Source organism: Electrona antarctica, assembly GCF_951216825.1.
Source record: "Electrona antarctica genome assembly, chromosome: 13".
Classification (NCBI taxonomy): domain Eukaryota; kingdom Metazoa; phylum Chordata; class Actinopteri; order Myctophiformes; family Myctophidae; genus Electrona; species Electrona antarctica.
The window spans coordinates 32,469,672-32,496,776 of record NC_136794.1 but is presented as its reverse complement, the minus strand read 5'-3'; the positions used below and the strand labels follow the sequence as shown (position 1 = coordinate 32,496,776).

General features: G+C 39.8%; 2 protein-coding genes across 3 annotated transcripts in view; both read right to left on the bottom strand.

The window, feature by feature from the left end:
* The window catches only part of abca12 (ATP-binding cassette, sub-family A (ABC1), member 12), a 102,706-nt gene extending 90,319 nt beyond the window's left edge, over positions 1–12,387 (bottom strand). The window contains exons 1-6 of the mRNA XM_079518737.1: positions 12,177–12,387; positions 10,371–10,448; positions 10,073–10,166; positions 6,201–6,336; positions 1,744–1,862; positions 696–757 (exon numbers count right to left, since the gene is read on the bottom strand). Coding sequence (XP_079374863.1) covers positions 696–757; positions 1,744–1,862; positions 6,201–6,336; positions 10,073–10,166; positions 10,371–10,436 — 477 coding nt within the window. The 5' untranslated portion in view covers positions 10,437–10,448; positions 12,177–12,387. The remainder of the gene's footprint in view (positions 1–695; positions 758–1,743; positions 1,863–6,200; positions 6,337–10,072; positions 10,167–10,370; positions 10,449–12,176) is intronic.
* Positions 12,388–13,827: 1,440 nt separating this feature from the next.
* Positions 13,828–27,105, bottom strand: part of pofut2 (protein O-fucosyltransferase 2) — a 31,217-nt gene continuing 17,939 nt past the window's right edge. For both annotated transcript variants that reach the window (XM_079518832.1, XM_079518833.1), the window contains exons 2-9: positions 26,444–26,697; positions 25,136–25,280; positions 22,723–22,833; positions 21,831–21,897; positions 21,541–21,666; positions 18,968–19,148; positions 17,786–17,909; positions 13,828–16,732 (exon numbers count right to left, since the gene is read on the bottom strand). In XM_079518832.1, coding sequence (XP_079374958.1) covers positions 16,579–16,732; positions 17,786–17,909; positions 18,968–19,148; positions 21,541–21,666; positions 21,831–21,897; positions 22,723–22,833; positions 25,136–25,280; positions 26,444–26,697 — 1,162 coding nt within the window. In that variant the 3' untranslated portion in view covers positions 13,828–16,578. The remainder of the gene's footprint in view (positions 16,733–17,785; positions 17,910–18,967; positions 19,149–21,540; positions 21,667–21,830; positions 21,898–22,722; positions 22,834–25,135; positions 25,281–26,443; positions 26,698–27,105) is intronic.

Genomic DNA, 27,105 nt, shown 5'->3' with positions numbered 1-27,105 from the left:
AATAAAGCTGATTCTGAATCTGAATTGTAAAGTAAAGTCAATCCTTTGCTTGAGGACATATTGTTACACCAGCTCATATCATTGGCAGGCATAATGTAATAAAGAGCTAAGTGTCCAGTGTACAGTAACTATTATTCTACTGGCTCCTGGGCCGTCATGTCTAACTGCACTGATACTGGCACCATATATCAATTGTGCACAAAACACTGATTAAATCATCTCACAATACAGTGTCACGTAATACAAAAACATGGAGGTCAAGAGCACATGGAGAAAAAATGACAAGGCTTGAACGCTAACACATATGAACTGGAATTGATATTAAGGCTACAACTATCGATTATCTTCTCAGCCATTATTCTACAGGTATGTATCAATAATTGAATAATCCAGAAGCAGGTTTTTATTTATTTAGTTGTTTGTTTGTTTGTTTGTTTGTTATATCAACTAATCACACAGGGGGTAAAAATCCAATAGATTTGTTATGAGTTACTAAATCTATTTGTCACAGGGGCCCTTCCTAGAAACACAGTGGAGTCAAAAGTATAATATTTGTCTTTGAAATGTAGTCGAATGAAAGTCATATGTTAAAAAAAGACCCAGATACTCAACACATGTACTTAAGTACAGAATTCGAGTTAATGTTATTATTTTGAGCAAAGGTTATTCCATCATTACACTTTAGTACTACCTACCTGAGTGCTGTTGAAAGCATCCATGAGAGATGCATCCATGGGCCGATGATGTTGAACTGAACCTTAAAAACAAACGCACTGGTTACAAAGAGACAGACCACCATGATAATGGTAATGTACTAGGTCAACTTCTATGATCACAATGAAAGCTTGAATTGGAGGGGTGAGGCTGGGGAGAGTTACAGTAAATGTTACAAACAGCCCATTTATTTTATTTTTATTCAGTGGTTCTCAAAGTGGGATACATTACAGGGGAACCCCCAGGCCAGGATCCTTACGGGGTTTCAGGCGCTACCCAGAAAAATGACTGATAGAACCAAATGGCCACTTAAAGGGACATTTCACCGCTGGAATAAACTGCAGTCACTCAATGTTAATAGTATTTTGTAGTAGATAACAGTAGCACAATTTGAAATGTGCAACCTATGGCCAGAAAAATAATAAAGTCTGTGTGTTTGACTAGGGTTTGACTGCATTGCTGAATTCCTACAATGCCCATAATGCTTTAGTGCCCTTCCCCTCCTTGTGGAGAGGGGGGAGGCAGCATGGAGGTGTGACTTTGTAGTCCAGGAAGGAAGTGAGACCACATTTTCATGACAGGTTTTTGTTCATGAACATGGCTTCATGACTAAAATATCTAAAAAACAATATTACACACATAAAAAATCCAGGAAAGTGTTTCTTGTGTCCTAAACATCATTAAAATAAGCTCTGGTGGCCCTTTAAGAAGGTCTGTAACTGAGTGTGCAAATGGACCAAATGGACCCATAAGCGTCCATTTGGTTATGGGGTCAGCGGTCAGTGGTCTGTGGCCTAATGTGGCTCCTTGAAATTAAAACGTTTGAGAAACACTGGCTAAATTGAACCTTTATTTACCCAGGCAGAGAACACATTCTTATTTAGAATTCATGTCTGGCAAAAGGCAAGACCTCTCAAATCAAATCACATTCTCTGTGCAGTGATCACTGACATTCAGTGTCAGTCAATAATATTGTTGCTATCGTGCAGAAACCTTCTATGTATATTATATGCAAAGAGGATGCCATACTCATAATATTTTCCCAAAGGTCCAACATCGTTTCCTTTGTCAAGGGGGTTTCCGTGGTCCATACTTCGTGGAAACTTCTGGCGCTTTCCACTACCTGTCCTATGGGTGGGCTTTGAAAACTGAAATACAAAATAAAAGACAGGAGATTTGTACATAAGAGAGGCTGAGCTAGTTTCAAAAGGAGAAGGGTGGTATGTTTTCCCACTGCTTTTCTCCTGCCTAATTCCTCCCCCAATCAAGACAGAAGAAAGGTTGAGAGAACAGCTTCACATGCCAATAGAGACTTTTGGGTCCAATGATCATCCCAAGACCTGGAAAAGTGCAAAATCACTTGTAATGAAAAAGAAAAACATACATTTGAGAGTTTTAAAATACATATACGGTATAGCTAATTAAAAAATCTACAAGCTTGCAACGTGACGTGAAAACATGGCCAAAATAGGGATAAGTGGTTGAAAGGGGTTAAGTTGCATAATTGCCGATACCGATGCAGTAATAAGAACAAATAAGTCAAATAAAGGCTGAAATTATAGGCTAGATGTGAGTGTGATATAACGAGGCATGAGGCTTTTGTCCATGCTGTGTATTCACTATTTAGTTTCCTCGTGTCAGTGTTCAAAAGAGAACAACTCATCAACATCTTATGCAACAACTGAATTCAAAAGAGTCATCGTGACATGGGTGGAGAAAATGAGAAACGGCAAACGCAATAACAAAGCAACAAACAAAAATGACTAAGCTAAACGAAAACAAGCCATACAGCATACCTTGAAGATTCATTCAGGGGTGGGTAAAGTTTAACAGATTTTCTCATAATTTCTATCTGTGGAATTTCACACTTGGTGGCAATACAAATGTGAAAATGTCAAAGATAACAATTGGCCAGAAGGTCCTGGTAAAGGTAGCTGCACACCAAAGAGAATGTTTCCAACTCCAACAGTCTCTTTCCAACTCCAACAGAGTGCAACAAACTAGCATTTAGTTCAGCACACCACCAGGTACAAACATGGTATTATAGGCGTATTTATACCATGGCCAGAAGGCACGCATTATTCAGACACCCGCGTAGCTGCGCTCCAATCATTGCAAAAATATTTGGAATGTAATTCATATGTATAATAAAGATTGCACTAGCTGTAAACGTGGATTTCAATGTAACTTTCCTACTTTCCTGGAACGTGCATGTTAAAATCAGACGCATTACTATTTACTACAATATCAGCTGACTGATCATAGTAATGGGAATAGGTATTCATTTCTAAGTGGTTAATATGGCTTCACCCATCTACTGTAATACTTGAATCCAAAGCAAAGCTCATGAAGAGTGCTAAGAGTGCATTGGCCCCAAAAATTAATAAACTCTACAAATATGTTTTTAATCATTAGGTAAGTGGCCATGGTATAATCAGGATAATCAACTCAGATTGTGTAAGGGAAACTTAACGTTGATCTTAGTGGTTATCAAATAATTAAACACGCTGCAGAGGCAAACCCCTCTCCCTCGATTTGTGATGGGGGTAATTAGCTTCCTCATTGTGTATTATTTTTCAATGCCTGCTCGTTTCGTTCTCGAATTTGTATTACATAACAGTTGGACTTTAACCCATTAAAACCGGGTTTTCTGTGTCATTTTAGATTTCTTTAGCTTTTCAAAAAATAGCATACCGGTATACAAGCTCATAATCATGAACATGAACATTTTATTTTTTGAGATGGAGGATGAAACTTATATGTATTTAATACATATAATTTTGGGGGTCCTTGACATGAAAATGTTTGAGCACCACTGATATAATAGAAACATACATTTTTCAGAAAACTGTTTTTAGTTTTTTTTAATCGGCCTCAGGTCTTAATGGGTTTACTCTTACAGTATTGATTGATTGATTGATTGATTCATTCATTGAATACATTACTAGCTGTTTGAAAACAGTAAAAAAAAAGTGCCTGTGTGTCTGTGGATGATGCTTCTGTTATACGCAACATATGAAACGTAGATGAGTTGCTAAAGAAAGAAAATAATGCAGTCGCAAATGTCCATTGTTTTGTTCCAGATTTGCCATTAATCTTGTTTTCAGAACAGCATGACAGGTTGTAACTGGTCAAGAGCCCAGTAGTTGAACATTCAACCAGGCACGCCTACTACTCTATTATGAACCTCTTACTAACGTTTCCTCTGGGGGCAACTCTGGAAGAACACAGACTAATGGCCTCCCCTGTGAGACTGCCGTGCCAAGGCGTAACCCAAAGCCTGAGTTACACAAAGATAGCCTATCTACAGCTTGTAGATCGGCTACTTTCCGTGCACGACGACACCCGTAATTCAGGCTGGATGTTTCCAACACACCTTTTCTTGTTAATCATATGATACTGGTCCAATGGGAAATGTTGACACAAGGCTTTAGTGAACCTGGAGTTCAAACTGGGCAGTACCTTTGATGTTTTCTCACAAGGAAGCCATTGTGTACCAAACAAGCCAGAGATAATTTTCTATTAACCACTTTAACCCTGGCATCCCTATTTTGGCCGTGTCATTATGTACATTAAAGGATAACTTTAGTTTTTTTCAACCAAGGTTCATGTTTTAGGTTGTTATTAGAGAAAGTAAAAGGTGAGTGTATTTTTTTTCCATTTGCTGCTTTCTTTCATCATTCGAGCATGTGGCTAAATATGTATTTCTTTACAATTTCTTATAGCGATTTCTTTTTTATTGTTTACTATAGTCCTACTAGACCCCAAGAAATCACATCTGGCCACAAAAGATCACGGGATCTACTGAATGTGTCAAAGTGACATATTGAGCCTATGACACAAGGTGTGGCTTCCCCCAGTAGGCCTCCTTCACATTCAGTAGATCCTGTGATATTTTGTGGCAAGATGTAATTTCTTGGGGTCTAGTAGGACTATAGTAAATAATAAAAAAAGAAATCGCTATAACATTTAGTAAAAAATACATATTTAGCCCCATGCTCGAATGCCCCCGCCCCCCTGTTAAAAACAGCTAAAAACCCTAAAACGAAAGAAAGCAGCAAATGAAAAAAAGATTACACTCATCTTTTACTTTCTCTAATAACAACCTAAAACATGAACCTTGGTTGAAAAAAACTAAAGTTGTCCATTAAACTTGTACATTTTCAGGCCATCATACTAAATGAGTCCAAATCAGAATTAATTATATTTACCCCTCACTGCCCAAACACACAAATTGCTAATAATCTTACCTCCAGTCTTGGTTCCCTCTCCAGTAATCAAAAAACGAAGGTCCGAAACCTAGGTGTAATGTTTGGTGGCAGCGGTGGCCGAACGGATTGCGGAGCGGTCTTGACAACGGAAGGTCGCCAGTTCGAATCAGCGGTCCGACACATTAAAATTACCACCGCTGAAGTGCCCTTGAGCAAGGCATTGAACCACTACCATGAAATGTTCTATGAGCAGGGCCTGGCTGGAAACAAGTTCTTGAGCTTAGCCCAGATACCCTGGGTAAATATAGTAACTTTGCTTTGCTTTGCTTTGACCCTGAGCTGTTTCTTTTCTTATTTTTTCTGACCTAGAAAAAGTCAATTATGCTTTTATCTCTTCCAGATTAGATTACTGCAATGCACTTTATTCAGGTATCAGTAAACAGAACATTCACAGACTACAACTGATACAAAATGCAGCTGCTAGATTACTGACGTGCACAAAGAGAAGTGAGCACATTACACCTGTCCTTGCGGCACTTCATTGGTTACCTGTAAGTTTTAGAATAGATTTTAAGATTTTATTACTTATTTTTAAAGCTCTAAATGGTCTGGCACCTGCTTACATCCGTAATCTTTTAACTCCCTACAAGCCTGGCCGCTGCCTGAGATCATCCAGCTTAACCCTATTAAAGGTTCCAAAATCTCGCCTTATCACAAAAGGCGACCGGGCCTTTGCTGTACGGGCCACTCGGCTGTGGAACTCACTGCCTGAGAATCTCAGGCTGGCAAACTCAGTATCCTCTTTTAAATCTCTTTATTGCACAGCCTTTTTATAAAATGTTTTAATTGTGTTTATTTTGTTTTATTCTTATTGTATTATTTTACTGCTATTATTATCTGTAAAGCACTTTGTAAACTTGTTTTTGGTAAGGTGCTATATAAATAAAGTTATTATTATTATTATCATGGACTTATTTCCACAATGATAATGAGTTTTTCATGTAATTCATAAATATATAAATAATCACTTTTGTCACACAAAAACAGAGTAACATTATGTCAGATACAATAATATTAATATTGTTGTAAAGATGTGGTTCTCAAAGTGGGGTCGAGGGACTCCCACAGGTCCTTGGGGCGGTTCCTGACCTGAATCATAATATAGTTATAAACCAAATGGACCCTTCTCACTCAGAGTCATGGGGGTTCATGGCCTAATTGCATACCACGCTGGGGGTCTATGAAATAAAAAATATACTTAGCATTATTGCCCACCTGTGACCGTTTCTGGATGTTTGTCCATGAGTCACTGTACGTGATTTGTTGTGACAACTGCTGTCTGTGTTGCACATGAGGGTCTGCAGGAAGGGGAAAAATCCTGTGCTGGGCAGGTTCTTGGGACCCGTATAGCCTGAAAGACATGACAATAAACTTTACTGTACTGCAAAAGCCCTTGGAAGACACTCTCAAACACAAAGAAGAATGATTAGGTAAGAATGATTCAGCGGATAAACGAAGGCATGGGGAGAGAGTATGTTTTGTACTCCGTCTGTCTGTCTGTCTGTCTGTCTGTCTGTCCGTCCGTCCGTCCGTGTACAGCAAATCTCCGTTTGAAAGGTGCTTCATAAATAACATTTACTTACTTACTATAAACATCAGTATGTATGCAAGGGAAGTCAAATCTCTGAAGCCTTGACCTACCTGCATGGTATCAGCCCGATATCCATAGCTGTTAATGTTCTAGTTGAAATGCAATGCTTCATCTAGCACAACATACTTGCTGGAAGTGTAATATTAGCTTAGTAAACAGTACGTCCTCCCTTGATATTTATCATGACCTAAGTCATTATGAACTAGAGTGTACATAAACGACACTAGCCCTCGTTCAGAAGAACTTTGTCAGCTCAGACAGTGAAAGCCACACAACTGAATGACAAGAACACACAGAGAGCATATAAAACAAATGGCATGAAAGAGTGTGGCTTACATATATAGACAAGAGTGTAAACATGACTGGATTGCAAAATGATTGGTAATAGACAGGACAATTTATATTGGCTGTGCACTGGGATCACAAAACAGACATGTATGCATTTTTTTTAACAAATATATTTAATAATCTATACTAGTCTATTTTAACAAATTGACATTGATCTAAGCCTTGTGGTCCATAGGGTAGGAGTGGATTGTGGCCTAGCCCAATAATCTCCTGTAGCGTGAGGCGGCTTGATGTACATCCCCAGCCATGTAGCCCTGTACACACTCGAGACATGACATGGTACTATGTCACAATCCAACCATTGATGCTGAGTAGAGTGCAAAGCAGGGAGGCATTGGGTCTCATTTTATAGTCTTTTGGTATGACCCGGCCAGGGGATTGAACCCCAATCCCAACGTTCTAATCTCAGGGCGGACACTTTAACCATAATAGACCACTGAGCTCAGTGAGCTGGTATAACATTATTGGAATTTATTGGAATTTACAATGGAATCTTTGCATTAGGGTTTGGATGCTATTAGGGTATGGTGATATTCACACATTTTGTTCAACAAGGTACAAATTAACACGCTATGATTTTTGAACTTCAAGTTATTTGTACCACATTAACTCAGGTGTCCCTAATTTTGGGGCATGTCATTACAGGCAAACATATGCGATCACACAAAATGATGGGGACAAATAAGCATCACATGACGGAACATGGGATGAGACACAACCTCCAGATTCTTTCATCCATCCATCCATCACTTTATCTCAAGCCTTTGAATATTCTTCAGTACATGTAAATGATTTAAATTAATAATATAGAGGATACTGCGAACATTCCGATTTATTTGTGGCATTTGTATGCTTTTAGTTCAGATTGGTGAGTGCAAAGACAGGAAACCAAGGGCTAAAGAGAAGCCACACGCTTTGTGCCATTCCAGGCACAAGGCTACGTATATACACAACTACACATTACATTACAGTAATACGCATAGTAGTGCAATTATGAACAGCATAAGATGACGTGACATGATACTGTCGGTCAGTAGCACATGAGTTTCTATGCCTTGTTTACACAATTATACTTTCTATAGCTGTGCCTTCTGACCTTGAAAGCTCGGATCGCATGCAACAATGGTAGGGAGGGACAGCACTTTAGGTAATGGGCAACATCTATTGTTCGTGTTTCTGTTTGATTCACAAAAAGGCTGTATTCAAAAGTGAGCTCTACTGTAGTACACTGTCAAGTGTCAACATCACACTGATGTCACAAATATAAAACATCTTCAATATAGCTTATTCCATCCTGAGGTCTTCTCGGGCCTTTATTATTGGACACACACCACTAGCAGTTAAATGCACTCCAAGACAAGATGATGGCCATAAGTAGTTTGACCCTATTTACACTATATTACTACACTAAATCATCTTTCCCTTCCATCTAAGCAAAGCTAAACAGAATGTATGCCTTCTACTGCCTAGATTGAACATTCCCCACCACTGCTAAAGATGCTATACCTGCCGTACGAGGGTTAATATCACACCTGCTATTCTACTTTATCTTAATTTCCGTATTCTTATTTCTTACTTTTACATTGTCATTACACCCAGTATTATTTGTAAAATTATCTTATGTTGTATTGTGGCGTTAGCAGTGGCACAATCTTTGCGGAAACTCTTCAAGGAAATTGGGTCCTGTGAAGGACCCTGTGACCCATTTTTCATTAGAGTGTCTTCTGGGAAATGTCACCTCCTCTGAGAGCAGCCCCGACGATGATCTATTCATCATTTTTATCAGGGCTATCTGGTCTGGTACCTGCTGGTATTCTTGGCCAAGGTGTGGTTCACTACTGAGTCTGGAAGCTTGTGTTTAAAAACCAACAACAAAAACTCAAGAAGGCCCTTTTGTTCATTCTATTGGGATTTAGGCCTACTGTAAATCTAGGTGGAGGGTATCACATTACAGGAAAATCTTCTCATCTATTGAATTTGATCCATCAGATGAGATTTGGGGGACAAAGAAGGATGGGCTAACTGGTTGGTTGTTAAGAGTCATATCCCGGATTATGGTCCTTGTTACGAGACACTGGCGTCGGACAGCATTCTTTCCAGAAAATGTACAGTATGTCTGTCTACTCTAGATCATTATTGTATAATCCTTTCACTCATACAGTAGGCCTATACATTTAGTTAATGCTCTTATCAACAGCACTATAGCATATTACAGGGATGAGATCTTTTTGAAGGCCAATCTGGACGCTATCGCCACCATCATGGGTTCAACTTCTCACCAAAGATTTACACTGGAGTTTTTTAACTGATTTTCGTTCTTTTTTTCTTTTACCTCACACGCAATTCATATAATGTTTAACCACGTTAACTCCCTATTTTTGGTTATATAGATAGATAGATAGATAGATAGATAGATAGATAGATAGATAGATAGATAGATAGATAGATAGATAGATAGATAGATAGATAGATAGATAACAAACTGTAGCACTATATACTGTAGGTTATGTGACGTGGCAGAGGTACAGTAGCTGTATGGTTAGAGAGGCATTGTACCGCAGCATTGTTCTCTGACTGGGGACAGATTATCTCCTTCTTTAACAACTACAAACGGGGCAAAAACAACACACTTAATCCCCTGGTCTATAGCTTCAGTGGACAACAGTACAAAACATTTTAATACTCATTTCACTGACGTCAGACACTAGTACAGGCGTGTAGGGTGAAGGGAATCAACGTCACCAGGGACGTATTTAGGAGGCCCCTGGGCCAATTATCTTTTAGGGGCCCGGCCCCCCCGCATGCCCTATCCAGAAAGGGCTGCAAACACACTACTTGGGTTGTAGGCATGTGTTGGTTAAGAAAGAACCTGTATAAATCGTATCATTCACGGTTTAAAGTCTATAACCTTCAGTACTTACATGATATTTATTTGTATGTACATTTAAATACCAGTCAGCTCTGCTAGTGAGACGTTAGTCCTGTTCCCACATATTTGTGGGTGTTAACCTATATACATTTTACTGTCTTATCATCCTTGTGCCTCCTGGCTGTGACATGTACATGATGTATGTATGTACGTAGTTGAAAAGGCTCACACAAAAATGTAATATATAATAGAAATTATGATATGGTACAATACACTTACACGCATCTTTCATTACTGGAGGGAAGCGGTGGCGGGTGATGGCCAAGATGAGGAAGATGATGACAGGCCAGAGGACGAGGGTCAATGACCATCCCTGGAAGATGCAACACCACAACAGAATGCATCAGAGGCACATATTAACACACCCGCCAAATAAAACCTAAAATTGTCTTATTGGCCTTGTAGGTCAACCATACATGTAACACACCACAGAAGGTCAAAACTCAAAATGGGATTGTGTCAGTGCTTAAGTGTTCAATAAATGTACAATGCCTAAATGAAATTATATCCCACTTACTGGCTGTCTGATGACGCCTAGGCCATTTTTCCAGATTAGAAGTCGCAACTGATGGAAGAACGCCATCAGTGGAGGAAACTGTGGGAAAGACACATGTGTGAAAAGTCAAGAAAATTATGAAAGTGTTGTTCCTGCCTTGTTGGCATCATGAACTAATCCTAATGAAAATATAGCCCCCAATGTGGAGGTTCAAGCAAACATGGACTGTTTTAAGTTGAAAGCTGCAAAGAGTCTAGAATTTGAATGCCTGTATTAAAGACAACTAACAGGTTTTATGATGATCGGACAGACCATTCATTTATTGAAAAATATCTGCAGCAACACCCCTACTGCAAAAATAATTCGGGCTTAATTAAAACATGTCATTGATTTATTATGACCAAATGTGTGCTAGACAAAATTAGACATATGACCTGTCAGTTTCGTGATGATTGGAAAGAAATATTGTGTTTCATTTGTGGGACTGCCTAGTGGTCAATTTAAACTTTCAGATTTCATGTTTCAGATTAGCAGAGCAGCTGCTACTTTGGTCTCTTCATACAGAAACTAGGAAAATAAGTAATTTATTTGTGAGGCTTTACTTGACTTCAAAAGTATAGGCCAAAACCATCAATCCATCCATGATTCAACCGCTTATCTGTAGTCGGGTCGTGGTGGGAACAGCTCCCCCAGAGAGCTCCAGACTTCCCTCTCCAGAGCAACATTAGTAACTGTTTCCGGTGGGATCCCGAGGCATTCTAAGGCCAGTGTGGAGATGTAATCCCTCCATCTGGTCCTTGGTCTGCCCGGGGGTCTCCCTCCAGTGGGATGTGGATCGAGGACCTCTCTTTAGGGAGAAGCTCGAGAGGCATCCTAACCAGATGCCCGAACCACCTAAGCTGGCCCCTTTCCAAGCAAAGAAGCAGCGACAATATTCCGAGTCTCTCTCGGAGATGCCAGCTAGTCTGCTAAAACTCATTTTGGCCGCTTATATCCGTGATTCTTTTGGTCAAAAAATATAAATATTTATTCTTTAGGCCAAAACGTGGAAGGACATTATAGAGGGGGAAATAAATATATATATATATCAAATGAAATAAAACCTTGATAAGGTCTAGAACAATAAGTTATATATTTGATTTAATAGGTATAGCCTATACTTTACCTATTTCTGTTTTAATTATACAACGCCCTACCAACAGTCATTAAGACATGCGAATCCCTTGACTCCTTCAAAACCGCTCTCAAAGGGCACCTGGATGGCTGCAATTCGAAACTGGCCCCCGTAAAATCTGAATCCACCCCCCACCGCCCCCAAACCCCCCCCCCCCCACCTTTCCCCTCAAATATGTTTATTTTCCCTTTTTACCTCCATTATGATGAATTCCTGTTCTGTTCTTTGTCTATATAGAAGTGTCTATTTGTACGTCTCTAAATGTTTTGATGAATTGAACATGGTGGACCCTGTTGTAAACAAGTGTAATGCTTAATTGGGTCGTCCACTCACAGTTAACAGTGTCGTATCTGATGGAACCACATCACACACACACATCGAGATTCCACAACAGCCTTTGTATTGAGTTTGTGCTTGAAATGTACTGTAATTCTGCAAACTGTTAATAACATAATCAATCAATCAATCAAGCATGCCATGTTTCAATTAGCACAAACACCTCGTTAAATCACAAGCAACAGCTCTCATCAACACTGTGTTATCTGAAGCCAATTTTTCTTTTCTTTAAGCTCATTACTTAGGACAATGATTTGTATTATTTTAAGTCAATAATGGTGTGATAATGTAGACTTAAGAACTACAACTAAACTTACCTTTTATTTATTTATTTTTTTCTTCCTCCCGGTAAATTATCGAACTACACCACAGAGTTGTGATGAGAGCATGTTCCTAGCAGTTCCTCTCCATCAGTTGGTAGATTCGCTTATATTCCAGAACAAAAATGCAATTCAATATAGGCTACAAGTACCACAATTTCCGCTCCGGCGGAGACGAAAGTTGAAAAATAATTCCTCTTTGTAGTAGTGATATATCGGCTATACTGACAGATCCGATAGCAGACTTTCTCGTTCTGTCGACTGACTCCCTGGAAAACACGACGCTCGGTCTGAACGCAGCTAAGATTCCAATCTGTTCAAGGGGCGTGTGCTCCTCCTAGGCTCCAGACACAACTTCACTGAAGCAGGTGCACGTTCTTCCAGACAGTGAGCTCCTCAGACTAGTGCTCACTGCCAAGAAAAATAAATAAATAGAAAATGTAATTAAAAATAATAATAATGAAAAGGTAGATATTATAAGATATAAAACTATATAGACAAAACTTGTTAAATGAATGAGTCAGAAATGACTGCCCGACATCCAAGACTAGAAGACAGAATCTAATTAAAACATTCAATGTAGGCCTATAGGCTACACATTTTCATTCATTACAAAGGTGTCTTCTTTCTTTACTATGTAACAATTCATTACAAAGTCTCTTCTTGACTAGGTGTGTAACAGGTGGCTATCTAGAGAGTGAGGGGGATGCAAATCATGACTCATGGTACAGAATCTGCATCATGTGTGTGCGTGACTGACTATATCCTGCAGGGATAAATCACTGCACTAGGTAGGTAGCTACAGTACAGTGCATTGTCCCTGGAGGGTTTCTCCCCATAGGAAGAAGTCACACTATAACGTCTCTTGTGCAATTAGCAGATTTTCTCATTTGAAAACACAGAACAATTCAAATAGAACAAACATAACCATATTATCATCATATATAGGCTATATCAAATAGCACCAATCACTAGGCCTATACACAAAACATCTAGAGGACAACTGCATTTTTTTTATGATTTATTGATGTTTTTAGGGTAATAAAAAGCACAGACACAACACAGGTATATTTACAGCTTCGTACTGTAAGTGTAGCTGCATTCTTGACAAATAATGGATTTTGGAGATTCTAACTACTACCAAGTTGGTAGTAGTCTCAAGTGGCCAGACTGTTGCCTCTTGCAATTTTTAAATGCTTAATTTGGAGATTGTGGAATAGTAGTCTGGCTACGCGAGACTAACTTGGTGGTGGTTGAGGTGATTAGCATTGCTCATGCAAATCAATGTTCTTTGTAAAGAAACCCGCTTTAGGATCAGTGTGTGAACTCTCTTTTCGCATTATATTTGGTGCAAGTGGTCGCATCTGTGCACCAAAAATATCAGATCTGCAAGCTCACAACGTGGCAGTGATGTTATGAGCTTGTAGATCTGCAAGCAGCTAAGTATAAATTAATCTGTCTATAAGATCATTCATGTTAAAGCTGCACGATACTGTAACATTCCTGTTCTACACTAGATTAGAATCTCTCTTTTTTTTACCACTGATATTGCTCAAGTGTCAAACCATTGTCAAACCAGAAACAGGACTGAGGACTGTTGTGTGAAACCAGGCACAGAATGTCTCAATAAAAGAGTAGGGAGACCAAATCCAACCAAAACAAATTTTATATTGTATCAACATACTCTACCATACAGATTGGACAAAATATCATTTTATTCGCACCAAAAAGTTACATAACAGATTTAAATAATAAAACATATATTACAAATATAAATGACTGTGTTATGCCTTGTTATTGACTACGGTAAACATTATTCATGTAATTGTTGTGGGGTGGTCCTTGCGGATTGTTCAAAAATAATGGTAGTGGTCCAGTGCTCAAAAGAGGTTGAGAACCACTGACCGATTGTATTGATAGTACACTCTTCCCATCTGCAGAATAAAAAGAAAGTGATACGTGCGCCTTGTAGTTGGGTCCAGCCGTGCCTCAGAGGCAACATGACACCATTGTGACGCTAAAACACTAAACAATGCTTCCCAGCATTATCATCAGGGTAGTAATACTGGTTTTAACTTGTCCATTCACAGGTGTAAAAAGAGGGGGGGGGGGGGGGGGGGGGATCAAAAGAATTATGTGAAAGATAAGGAACGAGCATATCAACGGATGCCAGAGGACAAAGAACTGTGATCAGAATAATCAGACCATTCACTCATCCTCTCGTCAAAGTTGACCTTTTAAGTGATTTACCCTGTAATTACTTGTAAAAATAAAAACAAAAACTATAGAAATGGTGCATTGAAATTAGGAGCCACAACTGAGCTTGAAAAGCCATTGTACTCTTACTGTACAGTATGTGCCAAGTCTACCAACTTGCCTATATAGAACACCGAAGTCTGAAGTCAATATCAGTAGATGGCACAAATCCACGGGTTCATGTACTTTTTATTTGCATTGTAATCCCCATAGGGGGATTTCAGATCGCCTCATATAAGAACTGTTTGAAAAATAAACATGTCATCCTGGCCGTTGCACTCATATGGACATGAAGAATCAACTGACAGAGAAAACGCTATTGTTACTGCTACTGAATTAGTTACATTTTCGCTAGAATGAGTGACTGACTGTTGCAAACGATAGAGACACCTGACTGACAATAACGCAGAGACATCTTGTTTATTTTTGGACCACAATACTTATATGAAACGATTTTAAGATGACCCCATGTTATTCTCCATAGAGAAAATACTTCCATGAACCAGGCAGAACCAGGGGATGAGCGAGTGACGTCAGGACTTCAGCGCTCTATTAGCTTCATTTTCTTTACAATCACTCAAACCTTGAATATAATGAGAATAATTTTCTCCTAGAAGAAATGCTAAAAATATTTTATACAAGGATGTAGGGCCTTACTTATTAATTAAAACAATGTCATGTGCCAGAGTTAATATCCCATTTGTCAGCCCGTCTTGGTGGTGACAAAGACAAGTTATCCAAATGGAATTACTGAATGTGTCTAACCTGAAGTACATGTCTGGTAGGTGGTAATACACCTCAAAGAACATGCCCACAGGATGCCAGTATCTTTAAGTAAGGCTAGGGTGTAATAAGGAAGTGTGCGATTATATAATACAAACAGTATTCATATTGGGTATAATAATAGATCATAGACATATTGCAAAGTTTTATCTCCTGCGGTCAGCACCTCCCCACTACTGGTGTGCGCTCCTACCTTTTTGTTTGGAAGAAATTATTTCTTGACATACAATTTCTTTACATTTGATTCGAAGCCTGGAATCTTATCATTAACAATGTGAGTTTTAGATCAAAGTTTGTGAAATACTTAATAAATACCCAAATGAATGCCCAAATGCTATAATGATTCAAGCTCTGCTAATCATGTCGATGTTTAAAATGTGAGCATTTAGTGATTTTTGTTTTCAAATCTCATCTCCACCTGACCTGGCAATGTGAAAACGATATTAGTGGCCAATGAAGTCATACTGTACATTCAACCCATGTCATAAGTCAGTGTCCAACACAGGACGGAAAGGTGTGTCACCTGGAATGAAAACAAGCTGGGCGTGTACTGAGAAACGTCATTTTAATGCCTGCCTTTTGTTGACAGGCCATGATGGTTCCTTTGTCTCAGCACCTTTCCTTTCAGGGAAAGAAAGGGCAAAAACGTCAACAGTATGAATGAATGCAATGTCCAACAATATGTGTGCTTTCAACAAACACTGAGGAAATTGTACTGTAGCAGCACTTCAATGATATGACAAATAACTTTTTTTACACAGCATACGTAAGCCATGTATCATATGTTCATATTGGTTGTCCACAAAAAGAAAATATTCAGCAACTATGAGGCAAGTAAGAAGTCATGTCCACATATTTGAATAGTTGACAGCAGTTAGAAAATACTAATCTCTTGACAAATGTGAGATTTCCCTTTCAAAAAAATAGTACAAAAGCTGATATCTCATTCATTATCACTACTAGTGAGCGAGACACTTGCTTCTTTTCCTTATTAACGGGCATATAGGAACATCTTAAAAGACACAATTACAGGGTAAAATTCTAATTCCCTCACTTTAAAACGACCCAGTGGATTAAAGTGTAGAACTTTAAAACTGTTTAACATCCCGGTAATGGCCATTTGACTACATGAGCTTTAGAGTTACAGTGGTCTACACAGGCATGATTGCACAAATCTGAAAAAGTAACAAAATTATTACAAACAAAACATACTCTCTCCCCATGCCTTCGGCCTGGCGGAGACAATTACAAAAAAACTGGTATCACATATTTTCTGACTGATTCACGTGAGAAGAACGTGTCTCTTCAATACTGGTTTTGGCACTTGTGTTCCGTGTAGAAGATTTTAAATTCTGTGAAATCAGTGGACTATTTTCCAGTGTGTGGGTTGTTCGCACTCTTTCTCATTGTCCCCACAGAAGCGATTGTACGTGGTTTTGGGGTCGAAACCCAGGATCTCCCTCTCTTCGTGGATTCGAAAAGAGAAGGTGGATACTGATGTCCCAATGAAGAACCTGGAAAGTTACAGTATAGTGACATCAGTGACAGTGACTAATGACTATCAAGATGACATCAATACCGGGACACAGAAAAACATGTGATGTCTTCTACGGTATGAACTAGTTCATCAACTTCCAAGTTACTTGGAAAACAATTCAATTAAAATTGAAAGCTTTTTTGTGTGACAAATATAAGGATCTAATTTATTTTAAGATAGCACTCATCGGGCACCACTGGCCTAGCGGTTAAGGCGCATACCAAATATACGCTCTAATGCGAGTCGCAGGTTCGATTCCCAATTTGCTACGTGGCTCTCCCCGTCTCTGCCTCACTCAACTGTGTACTAATAAGATCAGAGCCCCAGGAACGGCCCAGGGCTCGTACCATAGTGTACTCTGTGCCACTTTACTCTGTGATGTACTCTACTGGCCACTTTAGGTGTTGCAGCTGTCCGTGCTCAGACATACAGACAGACATACTGTACATACATATTGCTGCGCAATGGAGCGGTTAGGCACCGTTCAAAAGGGACAGCCGATACAAAAAGAATAAGTCCCTGAAAAGAAAACCCCCCATGGCCTTTCTGCAAATATCTAGGCCTATCTCTATTTTTTCAAAGATAGATAGAAAATAAATATAGTGTAGCAAATATTAGAGCCTATACGCCCCCCCTTCCATAGTCTACGTGCACCTAATTCCATTAAAGGTTGGATTAAAGTTATATTAAACTGTAAACATAGTCCTTTATCTCAATCTGAGCCCTAAAAATGCTTTAGATCGCATGCGTGTGTACGAGGACGATTTTGGATATTCTCTGACGTCACAACATGGGTGCCACCGGAGGCTAGCCACGGATGCTAAAAACAGCTTTTTTTCCAAAAGGAGTCTTCTCCTTTGTTGTACAACAAAGGACATCTGAGTCTATGCATGCAATGCATGCATGTCGCAGAACACATAACTTTAAAAAGCACTGGCCCTGACCAACACCTTACCTCCATGTAAATAAACTTGAAAGTGTACATTATGTAACAAGGGATACACGTAGAAAAGAAAGGGGAGGAATGTACCTGGCATGTGCGCAGATCCATTGGTCAATGATGGCCACTCCTCCATCTTTGAGCAGCTCCAGGTCTTCCCCGGTGGGTTCAAAGCGCACCATCTCTGGCAACATCCTCTTCAGAGATTCCAGCTCTGCAACACATGCACCGTTACTGGGTTTCATGGAGCCAAACATGAAAAAATGACAGCAGGGAAATTGACTCATGCACGTTGCTGGCTGCGATAAATCGCCCACCAGCAACGTGCATGAGTCAATTCACCATTCTATCTACGCTATGAGGGAGGGACCACATTCCAGGAGTTCTGACAGGAATGTCGAGATGTCATTCCCGTTATGAATGATGTCCCCATCTGCATGGAAATACAACGACCACATTCCGAGACATGACAAGAGTGTCAGCAAATAATAGAGCTGTCGTGCAGAACACGGGTAGTGGTGATAAATTATAAAGTGTCACTGACTGATCATGTCATCCTGACATTAGTAGAGCTACAACTAATGATCACTTTAATAATGGCTGCTAATCTATTGATAATTATTTTGTATTATTAAACTTTGTGATTAGACCAAGTTTCTTTTTGGTTTTTTTACCCAGACAGATATCTTGAAATTGCTCATTATGTATATTATATTTTCTAGTATTCAGAGAGAACGCTGCACCCGATCTACCCAACATGTGTAACACACATTGAGGTGCCTCTAAACTATGCAGCCAAATTAGGCACAATTAGGCCTGGTTAGGCAACCAGGCGTGGCAAAGATCTGTGTTTCCGAGGACCCCATTTTTCTAGTTTATCCTGTATCCTGTATGAATTGGATAAAATTGGTATCTCAACCTGAAAAATTATTTTCTGTTTTCTAAAGTGCTGGAGAGACAGCATATAGAGCTATTTAAGAACCGTATTGTGTCGAATATAAAACGACTCTGATTATAAGACTTCAAGACTCGTATGTGGAAAAAGAATTGAATGTCAAATAGTCATTCATGTCAAATAGGGTATTTTAAAAAAGGAAAGTAGGCAATTACATGGCATGTGAGGGATGTTCACATTCAAATATGAGAATGAGAACCAATCAAAATACCTGCTCAGCAAATATTGAAAAATGAATAGAAACTATGCAGACCTAGTGATACAGCTTGCCGACGCTGTACCACAGAGTCGGCATTAGCCAAACCAACTGTCATTACCTTCCTCATCTGCATCCGTGGCAACAAAAACCCTGTCGACTTTGTGCTTTTTCATCAGGCTGTGGATCTTTTTGACTGCCCCTTTAAGGCTCGGCACATCCTCCCTGTGACCCCAGATGAAATCCTTCCTACGGAGGTGAACCCCCAGATAAGGTCCGCCTTCAGCGGAACCCAGCTTGGCCTGGATATGAGCATAAGAATACCACACACACACACAGTCACACACCACTTCTTGATTACTGTGGAAAAGCATTTACAGTAACCCATTTAGAACTGAAAAAAACACATTCTAACCTAAGTTATCTGAAAAAATATTTATATTTTTGATTCAAATTTGTATTCTTTTGTTTTTAAATCATGTTGCTATATATCGTCATATGTCAAACCTTTTTATTATTATTTTAAAACCGATTTAAAATAGGCTAGTGAACGCAGATTAGCAGATTATTATAACATGCCCAGAATGAGGAAGCTAGTGTTCATGTGGATCTTGAATTATTATTTTGTATTAAACCTAAACCTATGCTCATGTTGTTCTACATACAGCCAGCCAGTTGAAGAGATCGCAGATTGAGGCTTTAACCTTTGCTTTTATGAAATTTCTCAGACCATAAGATTCTTCTGAACATGAATTCTACTGCTAGTTTGACCAATTCAAACATTGAAGATAAGGTTGAAAATGGGCGAAGTGCTCCTTAATATCTATTATTGCAGAGCTTGACATTACAGGAAAATAGTTAGGGTTTATGCCTGATTGTCTCCACCAGGCCGAAGGCATGGGGAGAGAGTATGTTTTGCACCCCGTCCGTCCGTCCGTCCGTCCGTCCGTGTGTCCGTCCGTCCGTGTGTCCGTCCGTCCGTGTGTCCGTCCGTCCGTCCGTCCGTGTGTCCGTCCGTCTGTGAACAGCTAATCTCCGTTACCGTTAACCCGGTCAATGCCAAATTTTGCACACACACTCCCTGGATGCCAACGATGAACCTCTGCCCCAAATTTTCCAGAACGGCCTGTTATAGCGCCACCAGGAGGCCGCTTTGTGCAAATCAAGTTTTTGGACAGTACACCTACAGATTTTGTCCAAACATCACACAAATTGGTACACAGTCTCTCTAGAGCCAATCAACGAAACAGGTCTTTCAGATTTCTCAGACTCCATCCTGATTGGCTAAGATTGGCTTCCAAAGTTCGCAGGAGTGCTCAGTTTCAAACAAAATGCTGCAAATCATGAACACATGATTTCCGTGAAATTGCGCACGCACATTCCCACTAGGCCGAGGAAGAAATGCCACGTGAACATTTTCAACTCAGCCTCATGGTGGCGCTATAACTGGCCGAAAAGTGTTTTTACCTCCAACTGCACGGATTTGTGGATAACTTTGTATGCCAACTCCCTAGAGGCCAAGGAAAAGCCTTTGCCTGGAATTTTTCACATCTGCTCTTTATAGCGCCACCAGGAGGCCGATATATGTAAAACACATTTTCTAATATTACTCCTTCAGATGTTATCCAAATTTCACGCAAATCGGTACACATGCTCTCCATAGTCATGTGATCAAGACGGGTTTGTTTGATTTCTCATAATCCACCTTCATTACCTACTATTGGCTTCTAAACTTTTCAGGAGTAGCCCGCTTTGTACCCGTTTTGTACAAATCGCCACAACTACTCAACGCAGCGTCCGATTGTGGTGAAACTGTGCATGCATATTCCCACTAGGCTGAGGAAGAAATGCCACTTGACAGTTTTCAAATCAGCCTCATGGTGGCGCTACAACAGGCCAAGCCGTTAAGGCATTATAAAATACAAGGTAATTTGTTTTAATCCAGATTTAGCTGATATGTATGTGAACATACATATCAGCAAAAACGATGCATAGCCACTTAGCTAATTGACCGAGACATTGCGAGGGTGATCACTGATCAGCTGTTCACGGAGGAATAGGAGGCGCTTGCTGTCTTTACAAGCGCGCCCGGAGCCACTCATTCACAGTCCTATGAGCGCGGGCGGTGCTTCGAAGCCCGCACGGCGTCGGCCAGGGTTGGTAAGGAAATCAAGCGCTTCCCTTCCCTAGTTCAGCTACAGATATGCTGGATCACCAGCATTAAAAAGCTTGGCTCCAGCATAACACATATATCACACTAGGTCGCAGCATGTGAATGTTTAAATCATATTAGTACAGTATATGCATATTAATGGCACAAGCCTGTGGTGTTTCTTTACAAATTAATAAGGGCTGCTGGTTTACATATTTTTATGATGTAAGCTAGGCCGTCTCCTGTCAAAAGGCAATATCGGCGGTAAACGAGTTAAGGTGTAGATTATCGTGTGATTTACTACGCGGTCTAATCAAAAACCAACCAATCAGAAACAAGTATTGGGACTAACCATTTTAGAACGGCTATTTTCTAAAAGTATAAATCTTCCCTTTTTAGAGAAAGTCAAGAGTTAGCTAAGAGAAAGCCATTGTTTTATTGTTTATTAGGATCCCCATTAGCTTTTGCCTTGACAAAAGCTAGTCTTCCAATCCATGCAAAGAATGTACAGTTGGAATAGACAGGAGAACACTCTCACTCACCTTCATACGGGTCCAGTCCTCGCTGTACACAGTGTGGTCACTGCTGTCTGTAGAGTTCAGGTACTTGGCTCTGAAGTCATCTCCTATGAGCCGCAGGTGTTTGGCAAAGACCATGCTGCGGCGAGTCTGGAACACAAAATAAGAAAACCTTATAATCAAAGGTACTGTGTCCCAAACTGGTGTAGGGGTAGATCGGCTATTTTCAACGAATAGTGAGGACCCCACTTATTAGGAGATCCTAACCCCCTGTTGAAGACCCATATAACTATTAGAAGTGAGTTTAGACGTACATCCCAGTAGTCCTTCCCAGCATAGTGGTCATGGAGGACGGTCTCTGCTCTGTCCAGCATCACTGACCTGCAACCAAGAACCATGTATTATTATTACATGTTTGTCACCTTCGGTAAGTTCAGTGAACACATTCTATAAGAAGTGCAACAGTGAACAAGTTTGAAACCCAGACTCCCTCTTGGCTACTCAGACGTAGGTTGCTAGATGGCCACATGCAAGTTACTTTACAAGTTACAACCATTTAATAACACATGAAATATGCCACAGAAGGCCATGGTTTGCAGTGATATTAGAACGGTTAAGATGCAGTGTTACTACTTACTACAACCCCCTTATATATTCTAAAATCACTCTCAACCACGGCTTCATGTGGCTTATTGCGTTTATAAACGTAAAAATTATTTCTAAAAGAAAAGTCACCAACTGACGCAAACAATGCAGCTGCAAGGCAAACTCCACATGACATGAAACATCTAACCTGTTTAAAGTCATTTTAAAAGTATGAATGAAGAAGATAAGGAATCAAGAAGAATGCCTATACAGGAGGTTGAGTGAACTAAAACAAGTGCTCTTCTTCCTCTGCCATCATAGGAAACTAAATTGCACAAGACAATACATCCATAGAAAAGTGCAGTGGATACTGTAAACACATCGTAATTCATGGAGTGATACTGATACACACACAGTCCAGGTGTGTGTTTACATCTTACAATGGGACTCAGATCAGAATCAAGCACCAGAACTATTCATTTTCAAAACTTTGCATGTGTGACTGGTGCGAAGACATCTCAAGGGCCCACTAAACATTCCCGCAGTCAGACATCATCAAGGAGTTTGACAGATTTTTCCACGTGGGATAATAAAGGTATCTATCTAGTTGCGATCACTCACGTCGATGTGATGTTGTTCTGAAGGATTGGGGCCATGATGGAGGCGTGGCCTTGAGCTGACATACAGGTGACATTCCGAGCTCGCGTTTCCTCGTAGCCCCAGAACCAGCCCCTTAGGGACACAGAGATGAGGCACAGAGATGAGACGGATGGGTGTAACAGATAGATGTATGGAAGGTGAATTTGATAAGGAACATGCCAACGTCATCGTTCTAGGCCTGAAACGGGTTCACTGTGTAGTTGTAGGACTACTCAAGGCTTTGGAGTTACTAAAAACTACACTGAAATTTGTGTCCAAGCTGCTTTTAATATGTGTATATGTTCTGATGCTACTGCTGCCATGTTACCCTGTTACACTCTGCCATTCATTGTATTTGAGGTACAAGTATGAAATAATTGTGATATTGCTAATTAAGCTGGTTCAAGGTCCATTTATCAGATCGGTTTCAAATTGCACATGTTAAAGATGAACCATCCATGTGTGCAAAGGTTGCAGACAATGCTCCACTGGGTTATTTGCTTAATACTATTGACCTTGTAGAGAAATTGCTTACTTTAGGTCATATTATTAGGCAACAGTCCATAACTTTTCTTTTTTTATGCAGTTTATATCCAATTACATTTAACAATAAATCCAGATTAAACCGACCAGCTCCAAGACATGGATTACCTTCAATGCTCTGCTACTAAAGTCAGACAAAACTCAAATTATTGTGCTTGGCCCTAAACATCTTAGAAACATTTTATCTAATGATATTGTTCTTTACTTAGCCTCCAGTATTGTAATTCTAACACTTGTCTGTCTATAGGAGATGATCCAATCACTCAGGTTACATCAACAACCTTCCTTGGTGTAATTATCCATGAAGGACTAAGCTGGACAAACCACATTAGCCATGTCTGTAAGAAAATATCTAAATCTATTGGCATTATTGGCAAATTCCGTAGTCTGGTTAATCAAAATTGTCTCCCAACTCTTTATTATAGCTTAATTTATCCATATCTTATTTATTGCAATATCATTTGTGGAGCTACTTATAATACACATCTTCACAAACTCCATATGTTGCAAAAAAGATTCTGCAGGATTGCCATTTGCCACATATAGTGATTGGTCTGCTCATTCTGCCCCTCAATATTTTACCAATCTTTAATTTCAATACATACCAAACCTGCAACTTTATTTTCAAGTATTGTTCCAGCCAGTTTCATTTCCTTTGCCATGTAAAGACTTTTTCCGGTTCAACAGTGATGTGCACCACTTCAATACGAGACAGGCAAATCATTTACATCTCCCAAAGTTCCGTACTGGTCTGTGTCAGTTCTCCATCAGATACAGCTATGGAACACCTATACAGCAATCTCATCTAATTCTACTTCATTAAATAATTTCAAACATAAGTTTAGTACCCACTTAATTGACCAGATCACATAATTATATTTCTTTGTATTATCTCTTCTTTTCTCTAATCATGTAGATAACCAAGTACTCTAATCATGTTTTTTGTTTTGTTTCTTGTTTTGTTCTTGTTTTATATAGCCTACTGCAATCATGTATTCTGGATACTCTATATTTCTTGTACAATGTTTCATTGTTTTACATAGGTAGAGGCCTCGTATAAGCCCTTTACCCTTCTTATATTTGTATGTTCACTGTATTGTTTTTTATACTGTGCTGAATAAATAAATAAAATAAACCACATAAATGCCAGTATCCGTATTCTGGGAAAGCTTTTGCAGAAAATAGCCGATCGGCTACAAAAAGTCACTAGTAAGGGGCCCCAACAAGTTACAACAGATGGGGTTTAAGTGGTTAAAGTCCCACATGAAACACATTTCAACAATTGCCGTAACATTGTACAACTCAAGCACATCCTGTCCCACAAATATGCAGAAAAACTAGTCCACACATTTCTTACCGCCAGTTTGAATTACTGCAATTCTTTACTAACATAACAAGTCTTTGAATATTATCCAGGTGTCTCAGAATGCTTCTGTGTGAGTACTACATGAATACAAAAGTGTAGTTCAGTTCAATATGATATCGATATGTTGCCCAGAACGATTGTAATTGCCTGTCATTCATTAGAATACACAGCATTACCCAAAATGTGAAATCTGTTTGGGATGGTGGTGTTGGGGATGCATACGTTGGTTGGACATACCAACAGTCCGACAGGCATTAGTCCGACAACACCGTCGCTCCCGACATGCATGGTCGGTTAGAACTAACCCGGGGCTGGGTTAAAACTCACCCGTGGCTCCCGACATGCATGGCAGGTTAAAACTAACCTGTGGCAGGTTAAAACTATACTGTGGTTTCCTGTGAGGTTAGTTTAAGGTTTTGGGTAGGGTGTTGGACTAGTACGTCGGACCAAACACATGCACCCGTGGTGTTGAAGGTTCGTTCTTACCTGTAATAGCCTTGTTTATCTTTAGAGTACATCAGTCTGTCAACGCAGGGCCTCTCGTCCACTTTCTCCACCCATTTCCCATCTGTCCACCCCTCAGCGTAGTTCTGCAGCACTAGGACCTGGTCAATGAACGGACCGCCAGACTCTGGGCCAAACAGAGAAAGGCAACAAACACATTCACTGAGTACTAGTGAGTAAACACAGTACTGTCTACACACAATTTGTTTTTCGAATAACGTTTCTAGTGTAGACTTACTGGAGGTAATTTGTCAACTTTAATATTTTGGGTATGCCATTATAATAGAATATTTTGCAAAATGTTCACAAAAATAAATAAATAACGCAAAGTAGCACATTGTACGTTTGTAGATCATATGCCTAAGTATGAAACAGGGTTTAAGGGGTTAAATTGAAAACATCCTGATAGCCAAGTGGCTAAGTCCGGGGTAGGAAATTTCCGGGAGGCCAATGAAGGACATAGCCATCGTTGCCGCTCAGTTTGGCCATGTTCCCTTCAAAGAAATGGCAGGCCCTGAGGTCACAGTGGCCTTAATGCCCTAGCTGACTGTACCACTTTCTCCCCTGTCTCTTTCTTGCCAATATGTAGACACCAGTGTCTCTTTCTTGCTGTGTAGACTAGACACCAGTGTCATTTGTTGAGATTCTGAATTCTTAACTCCCCTCAGTCCCCCATCATGTGCTTTATACTAGGTTTTTTTTTCCTTTTCTTTCTTTTTTTGTAGGCTTCAAGATCAGCTAGAAAGCTAGATTATAGTCACCAATGTACACAGTTTTTAAATGTACAAATATCAACAAAAAAAGAAAGAAAAAATATATATATATCATGTTTTTTTACATAATAGGTAGGTAACTAGGCAACTAGTCAAAATCTCTAGAAGTGAAAGCCCTACTTTATACACTTATTATCATGTCAATCTTTGCTCACTGAGAAAATGTCTGAAGTGGGAACATGGTAGGTGAATTGTAAGACAGTTCATGAAGGCTACAACAACAAACAGTTATTGTATTATATTATCTATCTATTCTATCTACTTAGATGAGTGTTGAAACTTGAGACAGAGAATAGGGGCATGAGATGACTGATGGGACATGGTCAAGTACATTACATAAAAGAAGGGGTGGCAGCAAAAACAATGGTTCCTGGTTCGATACTCGGCTCCTCCTGGATTTGTGCGGAAGTGTCCTTGAGCAAGACACTGAACTTCCGAACTGCTCCCGGTGAGTGTGGTTGAATGTAAATCACTTTGGACAAAGTAAATATATATAAAAATGTATCATTTTACTCACCGGCAATGAATTCTTCATACTCGATGACGGGTACGTTGGCTTGCAGGCTTGTGAGGCTGAAGAACTCTCCCCAAGGGATGCGGACCTGGTGGATATCCGGGCTCTGCCAGTGGTATAGGCGGCCCCAGGGAGGTAGCACCAAGACCCAGTCATCTCCCCCCTTCCTCAGGCTCTTCACCAGAGACGCCATGCGGATGTACACGTCCCGTCGCAAGTTGAAGCCCTCCGGAGGGTTAACGTCATACAGCAGGTACCTGAAAGTTAGGCATATCAAGACAAGTGATGCATGTCTGTGCATACTCTCTATTGTTTAACTACGTGAACATCGTTAGCTTAGATCGTTCAGTTCAATTAAGAAAAGTCATCTTTGTGGAACCTGTTATGATATGAACCTGTGTCAGGAGATGATAACTGAGGCTGGAGAGAGAGAACTGGTCCAAACTATTGTAAAATGAATGGGGGCTTGTTTGTATTTCAAAATAGTGTGGTCTGCAGTGTTTACTGCTTACTGACAGTTTTATCTTTATAGCAGATGCACAACATGGTGTATCCAATTAGGACGGTATGGCCTGTAACATTAATAAAACAAGCTCATAAACTTCATTTGTTTTAATTACTTGGAAGGTCATTTTTTGTAAGAGACTGGCTAGCTGCGCGTCCTA